A 17,552-nucleotide genomic window follows, 5' to 3' on the forward strand; every position below is an offset into this window, starting at 1 on the left:
TCTTCATGTCACTATTGTCTCTGCGCCTTCCACCCTTTCAGGCAGCGTGTCACATATCACAACAACCCGCTGTGTAAAAAATGTTTCCTCAGGTCATCCCTGGTTCCTTTGGCCATCACCTTAAATCTGCACCTCTGGCTACTGACTCTTTTGCCACTACAGTTTCTCCATATTTCGTCTATCAAAACCAGTGATTTGGACTGCCCCTGTCAAATCTCTTCTTAACCTTCTGTGCTGGAAGGATGACGAGCCCAGCTAGTCCAGTCTCTCCGCGTAGCTGAAGTCCATCAACCCCACCAGGGAGGGAAGAGCTGCCAATCTAACTGGACGGCAATAAATCAAGTCACTTCACCCAGTGCAAATGGAACGATTACAGAGGCATTGGTTGACGTTAATGAGGAGTCGGTGCTTTTTTTTCTCAAAGTCGTAAACTGGAGATGACATTTAAATTGTCAATCGAGTCACAGTCACAGGTTTCATAATTTCCCGCCCTTTTAATATCAAACTCCAAGGCAGCAATTGACGTGAGCCCTACAGAGAAACAGCGGCCTGACCTTGTAGTCTTACAGGAAATTCCCTATTCATCTTAAAGGGACACCCTCTTCATGAAGGAATATTTGGCATTCTTTTCTTAAGATGAGGAAGTGCTTTCAAGGTGAGATGTAATTTTCATAACAAAGACACAGAATAGAGGGGTCAATTACTAGGGGGCATAGGTTTAAGGTGCGAGAGGCAAGGTTTAGAGTAGATGTACGAGGCAGGTTCTTTACACAGAGGGTAGTGGGTGCCTGGAACCCGCTGCCGGAGGAGGTGGTGGAAGCAGCGACGATAGTGACATTTAAGGGGACCTTGACAAATACATGAATAGGATGGGAATAGAGGGATATGGACCCAGGAAGTGTAGAAGATTGTAGTTTAGTCGGGCAGCATGGTCGGCACGGGCTTGGAGGGCCGAAGGACCTGTTCCTGTGCTGTACTTTTCTTTGTTCTTTGTACTCATTTGTGTTCAGACACTGTCAATTTAACAAGAATGTCAACTAATTTCTAGTGGCCCTCTGAACAAGCTATTAACATTACCAGACCTTTAAAAACATTATTTTGATTATGATTTATGGTTTTAAAGTGAGTAAATAATGTGATGTGTCTCAGTTTCTCATGTTTTCCCATTCAATCTTATTCATTCTCTCATTCATTAACTTTCAAAACTCTTGGTCAGTTTTACTTTAATTTTCGCTAGCGGGACCAATTGGCTAGCAGGTCTAATTGGCTAACGTGATTAATTGGCTAGTAGGGTTAATTGGTTTGCTGGATTAATTGGCTAGTGGGATTAATTGGCTAACGGGATTAATTGGCTAGCGGGATTAATTGGCTAGAGGGATTAATTGGCTAACGGGATTAATTGGCTAGAGGGATTAATTGGCTAGCAGGTCTAATTGGGTAGCGGGACTAATTGGCTAACGGGATTAATTGGCTAGCGGGATTAATTGGCTAGTGGGATTAACTGGCTAACGGGATTAATTGGCTAGGGTTAATTGGTTTACAGGACTAATTGGCTAGCGGGACTAATTGGCTAGCGGGATCAATTGGCTAGCGGGATTAATTGGCTAGTGGGATTAAACGGCTAGCGGGATCAATTGACTAGCGGGATCAATTGACTAGCGGGATCAATTGGCTAGCGGGTTCAATTGGCTAGCGGGATCAATTGGCTAGCGGGACTAATTGGCTAGTGGGGTCAATTGGCTAGCGGACCAATTGGCTAGTGGGATCAATTGGCTAGCGGGATCAATTGGCTAGCAGGACTAATTGGGTAGCGGGACTAATTGGCTAACGGGATTAATTGGCTAGGGTTAATTGGTTTACGGGACTAATTGGCTAGCGGGATCAATTGGCTAGTGGGATCAATTGGCTAGTGGGATTAATTGGCTAGCGGGATCAATTGGCTAGTGGGATCAATTGGCTAACGGGATCAATTGGCTAGTGGGATCAATTGGCTAGTGGGATTAATTGGCTAACGGGATTAACTGGCTAGTGGGATTAATTGGCTAGCGGGATCAGTTGGCTAGCGGGATCAGTTGGCTAGTGGAATTAATTGGCGAACGGGATTAATTGGTAGTGGGATTAATTGGCTAACGGGATTAATTGGCTAACGGGATCAATTGGCTAACGGGATCAATTGGCTAGTGGGATTAATTGGCTAACGGGATCAATGGGCTAGCGGGATCAGTTGGCTAGTGGAATTAATTGGCTAACGGGATTAATTGGCTAACGGGATTAATTGGCTAGTGGAATTAATTGGCTAGTGGGATTAATTGGCTAGCGGGATCAAATGGCTAATGGGATTTATTGGCTAGCGGGATTAATTGTCTTGCAGGACTAATTGGCTAGTGGGGTTAATTGGCTAGCGGGATCAATTGGCTAGCGGGATCAATTGGCTAACGGAATCTATTGGCTAGCGGGATCAATTGGCTAGTGGGATCAATTGGCTATCGAGATTAATTGGCTAACGGGATTAATTGGCTAGCAGGACTAATTGGTTTACGGGATTAATTGGCTAGCAGGACCAATTGTCTAGCGGGACCAATTGGCTAGCGGGACCAATTGGCTAGCGGGACCAATTGGCTAGCGGGATCAATTGGCTAACGGGATCAATGGGCTAACGGGATCAATTGGCTAGTGTGATTAATTGGCTAACGGGATTTATTGGCTAGCGGGATCAATTAGCTAGCGGGATTAATTGGCTAACGGGATTAATTGGCTATTGGGGTTAATTGGCTGATGGGATTAATTGATTAGCAGGATTAATCGCTTGTGGGATTAATTGGCTAGCAGGGTTAAATGGCTCGTGGGATTAATTGGCTAGCAGGGTTAAATGGCTAGTGGATTAATTGGCTAGTGGGATTAATTGACTAGCTGGATTGACTAATGGGATTAATTGACTGGTGGGATCAGCTGGCTGACGGGATTTATTGGCGAGCGGGATTTATTGGCTAGTGGGATTAATTGGCTCGCGGGATTAATTGGCTAGTGGGATCAATTGGCTAGCAGGATTAATTGGTTAATGGGATTAATTGGTTAGTGGGATCAATTAGCTAGTGGGATTAATTGACTAATGGGATTACTTGACTAGCTCTTTCAAGGAACTAGTAGAGGAGCATGGAGCCAATTGCCCTCCGCCTGTGCTGTAAGATTCTATGATTCTTTCCTATTCCTGCTCTAGCACTCTCATTTGCTCTCACTCATTCTCTTCCTCACTTGCCTCTCAATCTTATTCTTTCCCGATCCATTTATTGTTTCTCTCACTTTCGTTCCGCCTCTCTCACGTTTCCTTTCTCATTACAGAAGTGTGGGGTGACCAGAGATGCCTGAATAACCTGCAGTACATATGTAAACGGACAAACAGCTCTGTGGTGAAGCCCCCTTTACCTCTTCCGCCATCTGCACATTCCGGGGGTTGTCCAAGGGGATGGACCCCTTTTGTAAACAAGGTATTATCGTGAAGTAGAAGAGCAGCTCTATTGTTTTACGGCATATTGAATGTACTGACCCCTGGAGCACCATAAACTCTGTGATAAATCCTCACATACGATCAATACTTGTGTTAGATCGGTCAGTAAGTGGCTACTTTTTTCTTCTTTTATAGGCTGTGTACCTGACTGGCAAGGCCAGCATTTGTTGCCCACCCCTAATTACCCTTGTGACTGATTAGCCTGCTGGGCCACTTCAGAGGCCAGTTAAGAGTCAACCACATTAGTGTGGGGCTGGAGTCACATGTAGGCCAGATCAAGTAAGGATGGGATAAAGGGGATTTTTTTCTCTGTTTAGGAAAATATTTTCTCACAAAATGTAGTCCTTGTAATGAGACATATATTAATTTATTTATTCTTAACACTTGGCCACCAATCTGGAACAGATGCCTTCAACTGAACACCAGCATCATCGGTTTGCACAGATGAAGTGGTTCATTTGCGAAGAACAGTCGAACCATGGCCAAACCAGCATCGCGCATAGAGCTTCTGAGCTTTCCAGCTGATTCTCGGACACAATCTGCGCCTTTTCAGGAACACTGTCAGGGAGCAAAGGGTTGTCCAGCTGGATTGGCATCAGCTTTCCCTAATCACGTCTATGTAGTGAGTTGAACTGTTAACTCCTGTCCAATGTAACAGCCTTTGGTGAAGCTGAGGGTGCGATCCACCGGCCACGCTGCGCCACGGCTGGGAGACCCTGCTCGCCCGATCTACCCGGCTCACAATGCCTCGTGAGATTCAACGCAATCTCGCGAGACGTTGCAAGGGGAATCCTGCCCACTTTGGGCGGGATCACGTTTTAGCAAATCTGCATATTACTGCCTCACTCTAATGTGCAGATTCCCGAGGTACCTGAGGCTTTAGGATTCAATCCCGTCGCCTCGGGGGCTTTGGGTGAGCGCCATTTGGGACTGGTCCCCACAAACAGGGACCAGATGGAACAGCTCTCGTGGGGGTCACCAATGGGATTGGAGGCACCCATTTGCATGCCCTTTGGGGAGGGTGGTGCCCTGGCACTGCTGGTGCCACCTGGGTACCCTGGAAGTGCCAGCCTGCCACCATGGCACTGCCAGCTGGCAGGGTCACTTCCAGGGCCAAGGTGCCAAACTGGTATTTTGTACATGTGTTTGGGCCGGGATTGCCTGCCATGGGTGTTGAGGGGTACGGGGTGGGGGGGGGGGGACTACCCATGTTACATTTGGACTGGTGGGGCAGAGGTCGGCGATTCCTTTCGTCACCTTGGATATTTGGCATCCTGATGTCTCGCTACAGTGAGGAGTTCCTGCGAGCAGAACTTTCCGTTGTAAAAAACAGGGCTATATGCGGCCTCGGCCGCGCGTTCTTTTCACAGTGGCACCCTGAGTCTTACAACAATTGATAATGGTTTCATATTCATTATTAGATTTTATAATTCAGATTTCATTCATTTAAATTTTGAACCAGCTGTTGTGGTGGGATCTGAACCCATATGCTCAGAGCATTTAATTTTTATTATTGTCACAAGTGGGCTTATATTAACACTGCAATGAAGTTACGATGAAAAGCCCCTAGTTGTCACACTCCGGTGCCTGTTCGGGTACACAGAGGGAGAATTCAGAATGTCCAATTCACCTAACAAGCATGTCCTTCGGGACTTGATGGAGGAAACCGGAGCACCTGGTAGAAACCCACGCAGACACGAAGACGCTGCACTCAGCGTAACTCCTCAGTGCAGGAAATGATCATGATGCCCCGATCTCTCGACCCCCAATGCCTCAACTCACCTATTGGGGGGTCCTCGAGGCCCCCTTCACTCCACCACATTCCGGCAGGTCGCCGCCGGTCCAGGCCCCCGGAGTTGGAACCTTTTTTTCTGCTCCCATCCCATGTCTTGCTCCCTGGGGCACCTACTTGGCGTTCTGGTTCAGGTCACCAGATCTGCTTTTTTGCACCGTTTGCCTATGCAGAAGGAGTTGCCGGCTTAAAGAAGGTAAAATAAATGAACTGTGCACACACGTGGCCATTTCCCAGCCAGCACCCGTGCAAAAAACCGGAGGATATCAGGAACTGGAGTTCCCGGCCTCCAGCTGCAGATTAAAGTAAATATTTCAGTTTTGTCACATTAACAAGAGGCAGACAAATTGATTTGTGATACCTGTAAGCCCTAAGCTCTGCAGAGGTGTTCTGTATCTGGCCTGGCCGAGCTAGGTTTGACCCTTCATTCTTTGCTCAGTATCCCAGGTTAGAGAGAGGATTGACTGCTCATGGTATTGGACTGCTCCTGTTGGAGCTTGAGGCTCAGTTGTTAATGTCCCCCCTCAAATGGAGGGTCACTTCCAAGGCTCACTCCGAGACTATTATCACTTGGGTAGGTATCCAGCGCTAGTGCACCTGACCCCTAATAATAAATGATGCCTTTTGAGAAGGGAAAAGTGCGAGCAATAAAGAGGCCAAATAAGATGCAAATATAAGATGTGTTTGCCGTCTATCGTCATTCTCCTCGCTCTTACCTTTGCTATATCTCCCCCTTGTGCTCCTCTCTTGTGCTCCACATTGCTCTTCTCACTTACACCAGCTTCCCAATTCTCATTTCTCTTTCCAGCTCCCTCTCTCTCCTTCCTCGTTCTATGCACCTTCCCTCATTCTTCCTCACCTGTCCTTAAAATCTGGCATATAGGACTAACCGCCCTGTCGACTGGTATCATTACGGATAGTTACAGCTCTGGAAGGAGTGTTAACATTGTGTCAGACTGTTAACCAGCTTGTGAATCCCTCTACTGCTTCACACTGGTCTCAAAGGAAAGAGCACAAAGGTACGAAATAGCAACACTTCCTTTATTCTTACTTCCAACTCTCCCCTCTCATTCCCTGCACCCTTCAGCCTCTCCTAACTCCTCCCTTTCTTTGCACTGCAGTGTTTCCAGGTACGTGGATATTCTAAAGTCGATCGTGCTAATTGGATTGAAGGAAAGGCTGCCTGTGAGAGAGGAGGAGGGCAGCTAGCAACAATCTCTAATCATTATGAGCAAGGTATCGATAGCTGACAATCAATGTCCATTCACATTTCATCTCCTTTCTTCTGCCTTTAGTTTAATTTTGCCCACCTTGATGGGTTTGTTCAATTTAATTGCCTCTGATGTTGGTCAATTGACCCTATTCTGTCCCTCTCGAGCACCCGCATTCAAAGCTGTCCTTGGAATAAGAGGGAGGAGTAAACACACTCACAAAGACAGGTCCACATGGACACAAACATTGGTCTTTGCCGAACCAAAAACAATCTGGGCGGGATTAGCAGGGTCATTCCCGGCACTTGTAGCAGCAGGAGCGACCCCGCTATCTAACGCCACTCTAAAGGGCCACCCCCACCCCCACCCCCCGCCCGAATGCCGCACTCAGTGCAGCTCCTCAGTACAGGAAGTGATCGTGACGCCCCAACACCCCAACTCACCTGTTGGGGTGGTCTTCGAGCCCTTCTGCACCCCACCACATACCGACAGGCTACCCCGGTCCTGATTCCCAGCACGAACAAAATACCAGCTCATGAACATATGAATACGGACACAAGCAAATGTAAACATACAAACATGCACACTGATGTATGATACACTTCACATGAACACATGCATGAGGCCATACGGACATACAAATACACAATACAGACCGCGCAAATACATGAACACACACGCAGGTGCATGTGGATACGCATCGAGCTCAGTTGGCTGGACAGCTGGTTCGTGATGCAGAGCAAGGCCAACAGCAGGGGTTCAATTCCCGTACCAGCTGATGTTATTCATGAAGGTCTCGGCTTCTCAACCTTGCATGAGATGTGGTGATCCTCAGGTTAAATCACCACCAGTCAGCTCTCCCCCTCAAAAGGGGAAAGCAGCCTATGGTCATCTGGGATTATGGTGACTTTACTTTCTTATTTTACATGGATAAATAGAAATACACATGCAGTGACACTCAGATGTGTACACCCACACATATCATATTTTGAGTTTATTAGTTTTGTTTTAGTCAGAAGAGCAAACCTGGGATGTGCATTCTGTTTTGTGAGTCAGGGATTTGCCAGACCAGTTAATGGTCCATTGCGACTCCTGAAACCTTCTTGAAAGCTGTGAGTGAAGACTGTAAAGACTAAGTGCATGCAATATTGCTCACACTCCAGAAGGATTACAGCCAGATGGTTAGGGATGCCAACTGCGATTAAGTGTATTCCAGGAGGTTTCATCACATGACCTGCCTCCACGCTCCCAACACGTCACCAACACATCCATTTATGTGAAGTAAGGCCTTCCTACTCCACTTGGAAAGTGTGGTGATATGATTTGCATAGCTGTCTGCCATTGGTGCAGAACACCGGCTTACCATTGGCCCTGGTCGGTCATGTGCCTCTCGACCGATTGGTTGAGACCAGTCATGTGACAGCTCTCCGATTGGTTGAGAGGCTGAGTTAACCACGCCTCCATACCGAGGTATAAATAGTCGGAACGCCCGGCGGTCGTCCATTTTATTGTAGTCAACCGCAGGGCTAAGTTCTAGCTTATTAAAGCCTAACTTTTGTATAGCAACTCGTCTCTTGTGCAATTGATGGCTCATCAGAAAGCAAAAAGTCTTATTATCCAATTGGATGATGCTTGATAATAAGCATTCCTCCTTTCCCCCCGCCCCCCTCCATTTTCAGCATTTTTATATCTGGAAAAGAGAAATGTTCAAAGAAAATGACAAAAAAAAAAATTAACATCCCAATGATTTTTCTCCAGATGTACGAATAGCAGTGCCCTGGAGATTGATCTTTAATTCAAGGCCAATCCTAAAGGGTTGGCAGCCCTGAGTGTGGCCAGAGTTTGAATCTCAGAGTTAATCACAGGCAGGCCTCCCCCCCCCCGTGACTAACCTGTCCAATTAGAAAAGGGAGAGAGAGCGTGAGGTGGGGTCGCACAGAGTGACCAACAGGTTCACCTCGGACCACTGGAACCACTTGGGGAACTGTTCACTGCCCTATGCGATCAAAGCATTGTGGATCGGAGGACAGTGTCAGCCAAGGGAATCTCAAAGAATACTTCGTTAAAGTGAGTAAAACTGTGTAAACTGTAAATCTGTTCCCGCCGGCAACGCATCCCTGCCTGTGGGTTTCCCAGTGGCGTGGGGTGGCTTCCATGGGAAATCCCATTGGCCAGCAGCGGGAAGAAAGAATCCTGCCACCAGCGAACGGCCCGCGGCCGAGAAACACACGGCTGGAGGACTGGAGAACCCAGCCCCAGATTTTGCTACCTCTGTCAACTGTCTTGGGATAATTTTGTCTTCAACAAAATTGAAGACAGATGACAAAGAGATTGCCGATTCACTGTTGTCCATTACACAAAGTCAAAATTACCCCCGTTCCGACTATAGCATTCTGCCATCTCTGGGATTAAGCACTCTTTCTCATTATCATTATCGTCCTGATCTATTTGTATTTTCCATGCCAGCTTTTATCACAGCCATTCTTCCAAACATCACCTTCGACCTCTGGATCGGGTTGCACGATACAAGCAAGGACTTCCAGTGGCTGCAAAAGGAACCACTGAAATATGTCAACTGGGCTCCGGGGGAACCTTCAGGGCAGCACACTTCCTCTGCAACCAATGAACTGGTACGTTGCCCCTCTTGGTGCTGTCGTCAGGTGACTGGATATCAGGAATGTCCACATTCACCCGCATCCCCACCTCCTTGGAGGCCTCAAAAGCATTCCCCCCATCACCCTGCACAACCCTCCTTCCCTGAGCTACGTTTGCAAACCCTGTTCCTAATTTTCTTGTTTCTTTCTCAATTTAAATGGAAGAATTTCTGTTCTTGATCAACCTTAGAGGGCACTGCTAAGAGGTCTCCAAGCTGCCCGCGCTGGTCTTTAGACTGGCTCTTTATCTATTCCATAAACACTGTGATGCAGTGTCTGCATGTACGAGATGTTTAAAAATACTGTGAAGGCAAAACCAGATTTAGACAAATGTAGAGGGGAATAGGAAAGCCAAAGGACTCTGTTTAAGGGAAACAAACTTGAAATACAATAGAAAAATTACCAAGGGGAATGCAAGATTATATCGCTGTTAAAGAGGAGAACGAGCATTTAAATAGCACCTTTTAATAGCCTCAAGCCACCCCAAAGTGATCCACAGCCACTTCTTTGAGTGGTAATCACGATTATAATGAAAATAATGCAGCCACCAATTTTCACACAGCCAGGTCCCAGAATCAGATTGGCTGAAGGGTCAATACTTTCTGGAGCACCTCTGCTGTTCCTCATAAGAATATTTCACATCCGCCTGAGAGGGTAGACAGAGCTCGTCTTAAAGTCTCACCTGAAGTCACTTCCTTCTTCCGGCAGTCACTCAAAAGGAGGAGGATGATTGCCACAGAATCCTGGAGCAGAGCGAGGGTGAGAAAGAAAAGGTGAGAGAAAGCGAGGGAGGCTGTATAAAGGGTGAAGTCAGTGCAAGGTAAAAGAGGTAGAAAAGGAAATGTAAAAGGCTAAAGGAGAAATCGCATTAACAAGGGAAAAAACACTCAGTTAAAATCCACATTCCACGTCAGCAATCAGTCAGTCCGTGATTAATGAGGGATTCCTGCCTTGAGCTTCCTTCTCAAACCTTTGGGCCTCCATCATTTGGCCTGCTTCAGAACCAGTTGTACCTTGGTGAAGCAGCGCTCGCCATCGTGGGCACTCCAGTGCACTCTCTTCCCAGATGTTGAGGTCAAAGCCATTGTTCATAAGCTAGACTGTCAGGGTATCGATTGTTGATCCATTATTGAGCCGTCGGTGCCGTGAGGTCTGGCCAATGTCAGTAATAGCAGTATGGTCAGTAATTGGTCAGTCTCTGCACTGCTGTTTGGTGACTGGGCCTCCTGCTCAGAGATCATAGTTCTGTTCCAAAGTTAGTGACATGTATCTGATTGAGTTTAACATGTGGACCAAGCTGCTGTATTGTCGTTTCAGGTAAACTGTGCAGTGATCTGGCACGCCTTACACCCACAGTTCACTGGGCGCTGGGACGACAGGAGCTGCACGAGTGATAGAAATGGTTACATCTGTCAGAGAAACAAAGGTATGATCCTGTCAAACTCCAGCAGAAAATCCCAAGAACAGAAAGTCCGTCGGATATGTTCCACCATTTTCCTTTTTCAGTTCTTTTTAATAAAAGACCATTTGTGACCTCTCTTCATTCCCCTTAACACCCTTATTCTTCAAGTGGGGAGATGGTGACATGGTGGTAGTGTCACTGGACAGGTACTCTGGAGGTAAGGCTAATCCTCTGGGGACATGGGTTCAAATCCCATCAATGACAACTGGTGGAATTTAAATTCAATTAATATAGTTGGAACTAAAAGGTCTCGGTAATGGTGACAATAAAATTATTGTAAAAAACCCAACTGGTTCACTGATGTCCTTTAGGGAAGGAAATCTGCTGACCTTACTCAGTCTGGCCTACATGTGACTCCAGACCCACAACAGTGGGTGGGATTTTCCTCCCCCTCTGCGGTGTGTTCTGCAGTGACGGAGGGCAGCTCACCCAATGGCCGGTGACAGGATCTTCTGGTCCCACTGTTGTCAACGGGGTTTCCTGATGAATGCACCCCTCGCCACCCACGGCATGGGTCCGCCATTGATGGGACTGTTAGATCCTACCAGTGTAAATGGACAGAAAATCCTGCCCTGTGCCTCTGAAATGGCCAGTACGTCATTCAAATGATGGACAACAAATTCTATCCTTGTCTGTGATGTCCACATCCGTTGAAATTACCTCTCTGATCTTAGTACTTCCATTGATTCCCTACCTGTAGCCTGGAGAGGTGGGATGTTAGCTCACTTTGGGCTGATAGCTGTTGTGTCAGGATTTCTACATAGAAATAACGAGCAGGTATTGGGCTATTCAGCCCAGGCAGTCCTTGTCAGCATTTACCCTCTGTGCAAATACTCCGACATTCCTTTTCCAACATCTCTTCAATAACCTTTCCTTCCTCTGTCCATCCAATCATAAACGTTGGCATAGCCCCCATCTCAACACTAACCCTGGAAATGAATTCCACGCTTTGCATGTCTCTCTGAAGAGGTTTGGTATTTTTTCAAAAAATATACTTTCTCAAATTTGGAAAAGCTCATTTCATTACGGTTCAGGGTTAACCTTACATGTACTGTATGTAGTACACGACCGATCGGTTTCTTTCAATATTATACATGAAGTGCCTCATGACACTTGCAATTACTCGTTATATTTAAAATGTACATTTACACTCCATGTTAAATGTTCTCTGGTGCATTCAGTCAGAGAGGTTTTCCACAGATTTCAGTCCCTTGATATACTGTGGCTGGTTTAGCTCAGTGAGCTTGGCAGCTGGTTTGTGATACAGAACAAGGCCAGCAGTGGGGGTTCAATTCCTGCACTGGCTGAGGTTATTCATGAAGGCCCTGCCTTAACAACCTTGCCCCTTGCCTGAGGTATGGTGATCCTCAGGTTAAATCACCACCAGTTACCTCTTCCCCTCAAAGGGGAAAGCGTCATCTGGGACTGTGGACTTTACCTTTGCCTTTTATATTGTGGTGAGAGAGCCTTCGATCGTAAGCCATAGGAGCAGAAGTAGGCCATTTCTGCCCCTTGAGCCTGCTCCGTCATTCAATAAGATCATGCCTGAACTGATTGTGTCCTTAACTTCACTTTCCTGGTTACCCCCAATGATCCTTGACTCCCTTGTCTATCAATGATCTGTCCAACTCCGCCTTGAATATATTCAATGGCCCGGCCTCCACTGCTTGTGTGGGTAGAGAATTCCAAATAGTAACAGCTCTCTAAGAGAAGAAATTCCTCCTCATCACCATCTTAGACAGGAGACCCCTTCTTAAGAAAAAAGTACCAGTTCCCCAGGTAGGGGGCGGAGGCCACCTGCTTGGGGCTCGTTATGAACTAATATGAAAACAGGCCCAAAGCAGGGCCTGGTGTGTTTCGTTCTCCCAGCAAGGACTGTACTGGGAGCGATCTGCTGCTTTGAGCAGATCTCGGTATGTAGTTAAATAAATTACCACTGGTGTCCTCAAATTACTAAATATTCACATGCGTGTCTATATTTTTATACCATCCTTGAGCACCATACTGCCTCGCCATGTTTTATCCACGCAAGATGCCTGTGCCTGCTCTTTGAAACAGTTGTCCAATTTATTTCCGTGTCCAAGGTTTCTCCCCTTAACCCTGCAAGTTAATCCTCTTAAACTGCCGTCCAGAAATCCCTAAGGAATCTGGGACGGGATTCTCCCCTTACCGGTGTGAACCACTCCGGCGTCGGGCCGACCGGAGGCACCTTCAGGGGCGAGGCTGGTGGGGTTGGCGCAGCACCAGCCGGCGCTGAAGAGCTTGGCGCCACGGCAACCAGCGCCGACGGGCCTCCCCGCCCGTACAGACCTGGTTCGATTTCACTGGCGGGACTGGCTGAAAACGGGCGGCCACTCGGCCCATCGCAGGGCGGAGAATCGCCGGGGGGGGCCACTGCCAACGGCCCCCGACCGGCACGATGCGGTTCCCGCCCCCGCCGGAAAACCGGCGCTAGAGAATCCGGCAGCCAGCGGCGGGGCGGGATTCACGTCCCCCCCCCCCTCCCCCCGGCGATTCTCCGGCCCAGCGAATCTGGGTTGAAATCAGGATTCCACCATCTTTTCCAGGTAGTGTGTTCCAGGTCATAACCCTCCATCCTAATTGACTTCTCCGTGTTTGTATACTAATTATTCAAAATCGATGCCCGCTGTCACCAATTTACTTCCCAGAGGAAATATGTTCTCTTGACCTGCTCTATCAAAACTCCTCATTATTTTGAACATCCCTCTTGGGTATCTTCTCTACTCTTAAGGAGAATAATCCCAGTTTATACAGTCTTTCGACATGGAACTAGAGCTGGAGCTGGATGAACTTCGGATCATCCGGTAGGCAGAGGTGGTAATAGACAAGAGTTACAGGGAGGTAACCACACCCAAGGTGCAGGATAAGAGTAGCTGGATTACAGTCAGGGGAAAGAAAACGAACGGGCAGACAGTGCAGGGTCAGCCAGCCAGTTCACCGAAAGTTCAACGGCTAACAGGCTGGCTCTGTTGTAAGTATATTAAAATCGCTATTCTAACCCTACAAGCACGTGTCCGTAGAATTGTTGGTTCCAACAATCAGATTTATAATTTAATTTATTTTTGGGATGTGGGTGTCACCGGCAAATTGTCATTTTGATAAATCAGGATGTTAAGCGGCTAAGAAGTGAAGTGAATGTGGGGGGGGGGGGGGGGTGACTAAGATGCCCACCACCTGTCCAATGGAAATGGTTGGGAAGCTTAAACGTTTTCACAGATGGGTCTCATTTAGAGTCCATCTGCCAGGAGAGAGGGTGGGAAATCTCAGCAGCTCGAGTGCAGAGTGAACCAGACCATGTGGTGGGGGAGCGATTCTTCAATACAACCATGGAGGGACAGGAATTAGATTGAGCGTTTTTTATGTGGGGCCAGGAGGAGTTACTGATCCGCTGTTTGATAGTATTCCATGGGTCCGTTATCTTCCTATGGAAACATAGGGCTCGGATAGGATATTAGAAACCCCAGCTGTTCACAGCTGGGGAGGTGAGGGCCAGATGTTGATGGAAATGAGAAAGTTGAACAACCTCTTTATTTGTCTGTCACTGCCCTGTTCCTACCTTAAAGCAGAGACGCAAATCACCATAGTGATCTCAGAGTAGGAATGGGGCAAAGTTGTCCTGTCAGCCACCTTGTTAAGTACCTTCATGTACTGGATGGGACCAGAATGACAAATTATGTATTATTGAGAGAGCAAACTTGCATTTATGTCTTCCCTACGTCAACCTAAAATAACAAAGTACATTTTTGAGTTGCCGGAAATGTGGCCTCAATTCATGGACAGAAAGATCCCACAAGCAAGACCGTGACAGCGAACACGCACAATCTGGTTTAGTTATTGGATCAATAATTGACCAGCCTTAGCACGGTGGCGCAGTGGATTAGCCCTGCTGCCTCAAGGCGCCGAGGTCCCAGGTTCCATCCCAGCTCTGGGTCACTGTCCGTGTGGAGTTTGCACATTCTCCCCGTGTTTGCATGCGTCTCGCCCCCACAACCCAAAGATGTGCAGTCTAGGAAGATCGGCCACGCTAAATTGGCCCTTAATTGGAAAAAATGAATTTGGTACTCTAAATTTATATATATTTATAAAATCGACCAGCAAGTGCTCCCTGCTCGTTGCTGTGTCGTGCTGGTGGATCGTCCACTGAGAGGACTGACAGGCCCAAAGTTGGCACCACCAACAGTGCAGGCTGCCTCAGTTCTGCATGGGGAGTCAGCCTTGATTTTCTGCTTCAGTCTTGAGAGTGGGATTTTAACCCACAACCTTTTGCCTTGGAGTCGAGAGCGTTGCCATCAAGCCAAAGCTGACGGCTTGGGAGTCAGTGTGTCTTGCTCGCCACTCCCTCATTGCTCTTGAGGAAGTGGCTGCTGAACCGCTGTATTCAATGTTGTTCGTCCCACAATACGAGTCGGTGGAATGTTGAATTTGTCAGCAGCTTAAGAAACAACCAGCACCTCTCATTTCCATACATCATACACAAAGCCCCAGGGTTTCAATTTTCTGGGAAAACAAACTGCATCACAGAACGCGTTCCCACAACACTGGTCAAATCCCTAAAAACTTGTGTCAATAAAGATATGAACTTATTAAATTTTCCAAACCAAAGGGTTCATTTTGAGTTTTAGGTTGTTCTGGGAAAGTGTTAATCAATTTTTGCACCTTTATTTATTTATTCACCGGGTGTGGGTGTAACTGGCAATGCCAACATTATTCATTCTAGTGAAGTGAGTGGCTGAGGGTAGCAGGATTCCATCCTTACAAGATGTTAATTGATTCAGTTTGGTTTTTATGACATTCCAACAGCTTCATGCTCCCTTTTGTTTGAGTTTTTCTTTTTTGAAATTGAACTCGAATTCATAAAAACGCTATGGGAAGGGTTGAGCCCTTGTTCTTTTCATTATTAGTTTATTAACATAACCAAGGCACTACGTTCCCGCGTGTAAATCGGCTGTTTTGTGGCGTATACATTTGATGCTGGTTATTCACTGGTTAGTGGGGACGGTGAGGGGACTGCGTGTGTGTCTTCCCAGAGGCAAAAGATTCCAAACATTCCCATTGAGTCTAACTCTCTTCATTCCTATTCAGACCCATCGCTACCATCGACGCCTGCCAACTTCCCTCCTCCCTCAATGTCCAAGCTGAGCTACATGAACAGCACCTACCGAGTTATCCAGAAACCTCTCTCTTGGCTGGAGGCCGCCTGGCTCTGCGAGAGCCGCAACGAGACCCTGGTAACCGTGGTGGACCCCTACCATCAGGCCTTCCTCACACAGGCTATTAACAGCGTCCAACAACCCCTCTGGATCGGGCTGTCGAATGAGGAGGTAATACTTGCAACCAAGAGGCTTTTATCAGTGTGTGCTCTGCAAAATGACAGTGTGAAGTCATTTACTGTGTGCAAGAAACATGAAGAATGATAAATGCAATGAGTAATGAGATTGCGGCACCAGTTCAAAAATAATCTGTGACTTTAAAATGACGTAGTTGTGATCAAGTTGATCAGTTGTGATACCAATGGCCAGTGATAGGGAAAATCCATCAAAGCCACAAATCAGAGGCTGATGGGGAAGAGAGTGGGCAGGAGGGAATGATAGGCAAGAAGGGGAGGGAGGGACGGGTGGGCGTGGTGGGGGGAGTGAAGGGCGGGGGGGAGGCTGATGGGTAGGTGGAGGGAGTGAAGGGCGGGGGGAGGCTGATGGGTAGGTGGAGGGGGGGATGTCGGGCAGGGGAAGGGTGGCAGGGAGGGTAATGGGCAGGGAGAGGCTGACGAGCAGTGGAGAAGTGACAGGGGTAGGGTGACAGGCGGAGGAGGGTATTGGGCAGGGGGAGGCTGATAAGCACGGGGTTGATGGGCGCGGGCGGGGGGGTGGGGTAAGGGTGATAGGTAGGGGAGGGTGGCAGGTCTTACAACACATAATTCACAAGAACAAATGCCCCGTTTAGCAATTGTTGTCCAAACAGTTGGTTCATTTAAACCAGGACCTTTACACTAACAGAGAGGGGGACTAATTGGTTTGTTCTTTCAGTGAGCTGACCCAGTCACAATGGGCAGAATGGCCGCTTCATGTGTTCTATTATTCAGGAGATTTTACTGTATTAAATATTTTACTCCAGCAAGTATTTGCTGTCTACAAATATATCAGTTGTCACATTTCTTGTTGAACACTCTGTTTCCTGTGATACCTTATTCTAGGATGAATATTCTATAATTTACTGACACACTTTGTTATCAGACCTGTAGTGGTTTTCTTTTCCTCTCATTGAGGTGAGATGACAGATTGTGGTGGTCATCGGGAGACTATAATCGATGAATTGATTTAACTCTTGAGCAATGTTAGTTTATCTCATTGCTGCATCTTGTGGGGAAGTAGCAGACTGCGGGCATCCTGTGTGCTCAGAGGCACTCAGACCTATCCTCACAGACTTCACTCCCAGGCCATTCCTGACTGCGCACCCCCACTCCCCCCCCCCCCCCCCCCCCCCCCCCCACTCCACACTCCTCGCCTATTCCACACAGACCCCATCCCACCCCCCTCACTCCATATCCCCCCACTCCACACCCCTCCCCATTCCACACCCCTCCCCACTCCACCTACCCCCCTCCCTCCCCTCCCCCCTCCCACTCCACACTCCTCGCCTATTCCACACAGACCCCATCCCACCCCCCTCACTCCATATCCCCCCACTCCACATCCCTCCCCCACTCCACACCCCTCCCCCACTCCACACCCCTCCCCCACTCCACACCCCTCCCCGCTCCACACCCATCCCCCGCTTCACACCCCTCCCCCGCTTCACACCCGTCCCCCGCTCCACACCCCTTCCCCGCTCCACACCCCTTCCCCGCTCCACACCCCTTCCCCGCTCCACACCCCTTCCCCGCTCCACACCCCTTCCCCGCTCCACACCC

The 17,552-nt window shown here is 47.9% G+C and overlaps 1 protein-coding gene across 2 annotated transcripts in view; it reads left to right on the plus strand.

Moving 5' to 3' along the window:
• Positions 1-17,552, plus strand: part of mrc2 (mannose receptor, C type 2) — a 293,165-nt gene that overhangs the window by 243,494 nt on the left and 32,119 nt on the right. For both annotated transcript variants that reach the window (XR_005458165.1, XM_038778997.1), the window contains exons 20-24: positions 3,340-3,485; positions 6,419-6,533; positions 8,975-9,138; positions 10,480-10,588; positions 15,728-15,966. Coding sequence is in view for 1 of the 2 variants with exons in the window: in XM_038778997.1 (XP_038634925.1) it covers positions 3,340-3,485; positions 6,419-6,533; positions 8,975-9,138; positions 10,480-10,588; positions 15,728-15,966 (773 nt within the window). In the remaining variant the exon portion in view is untranslated. The remainder of the gene's footprint in view (positions 1-3,339; positions 3,486-6,418; positions 6,534-8,974; positions 9,139-10,479; positions 10,589-15,727; positions 15,967-17,552) is intronic.

This window comes from Scyliorhinus canicula, chromosome 19 (assembly GCF_902713615.1).
Source record: "Scyliorhinus canicula chromosome 19, sScyCan1.1, whole genome shotgun sequence".
NCBI lineage: Eukaryota > Metazoa > Chordata > Chondrichthyes > Carcharhiniformes > Scyliorhinidae > Scyliorhinus > Scyliorhinus canicula.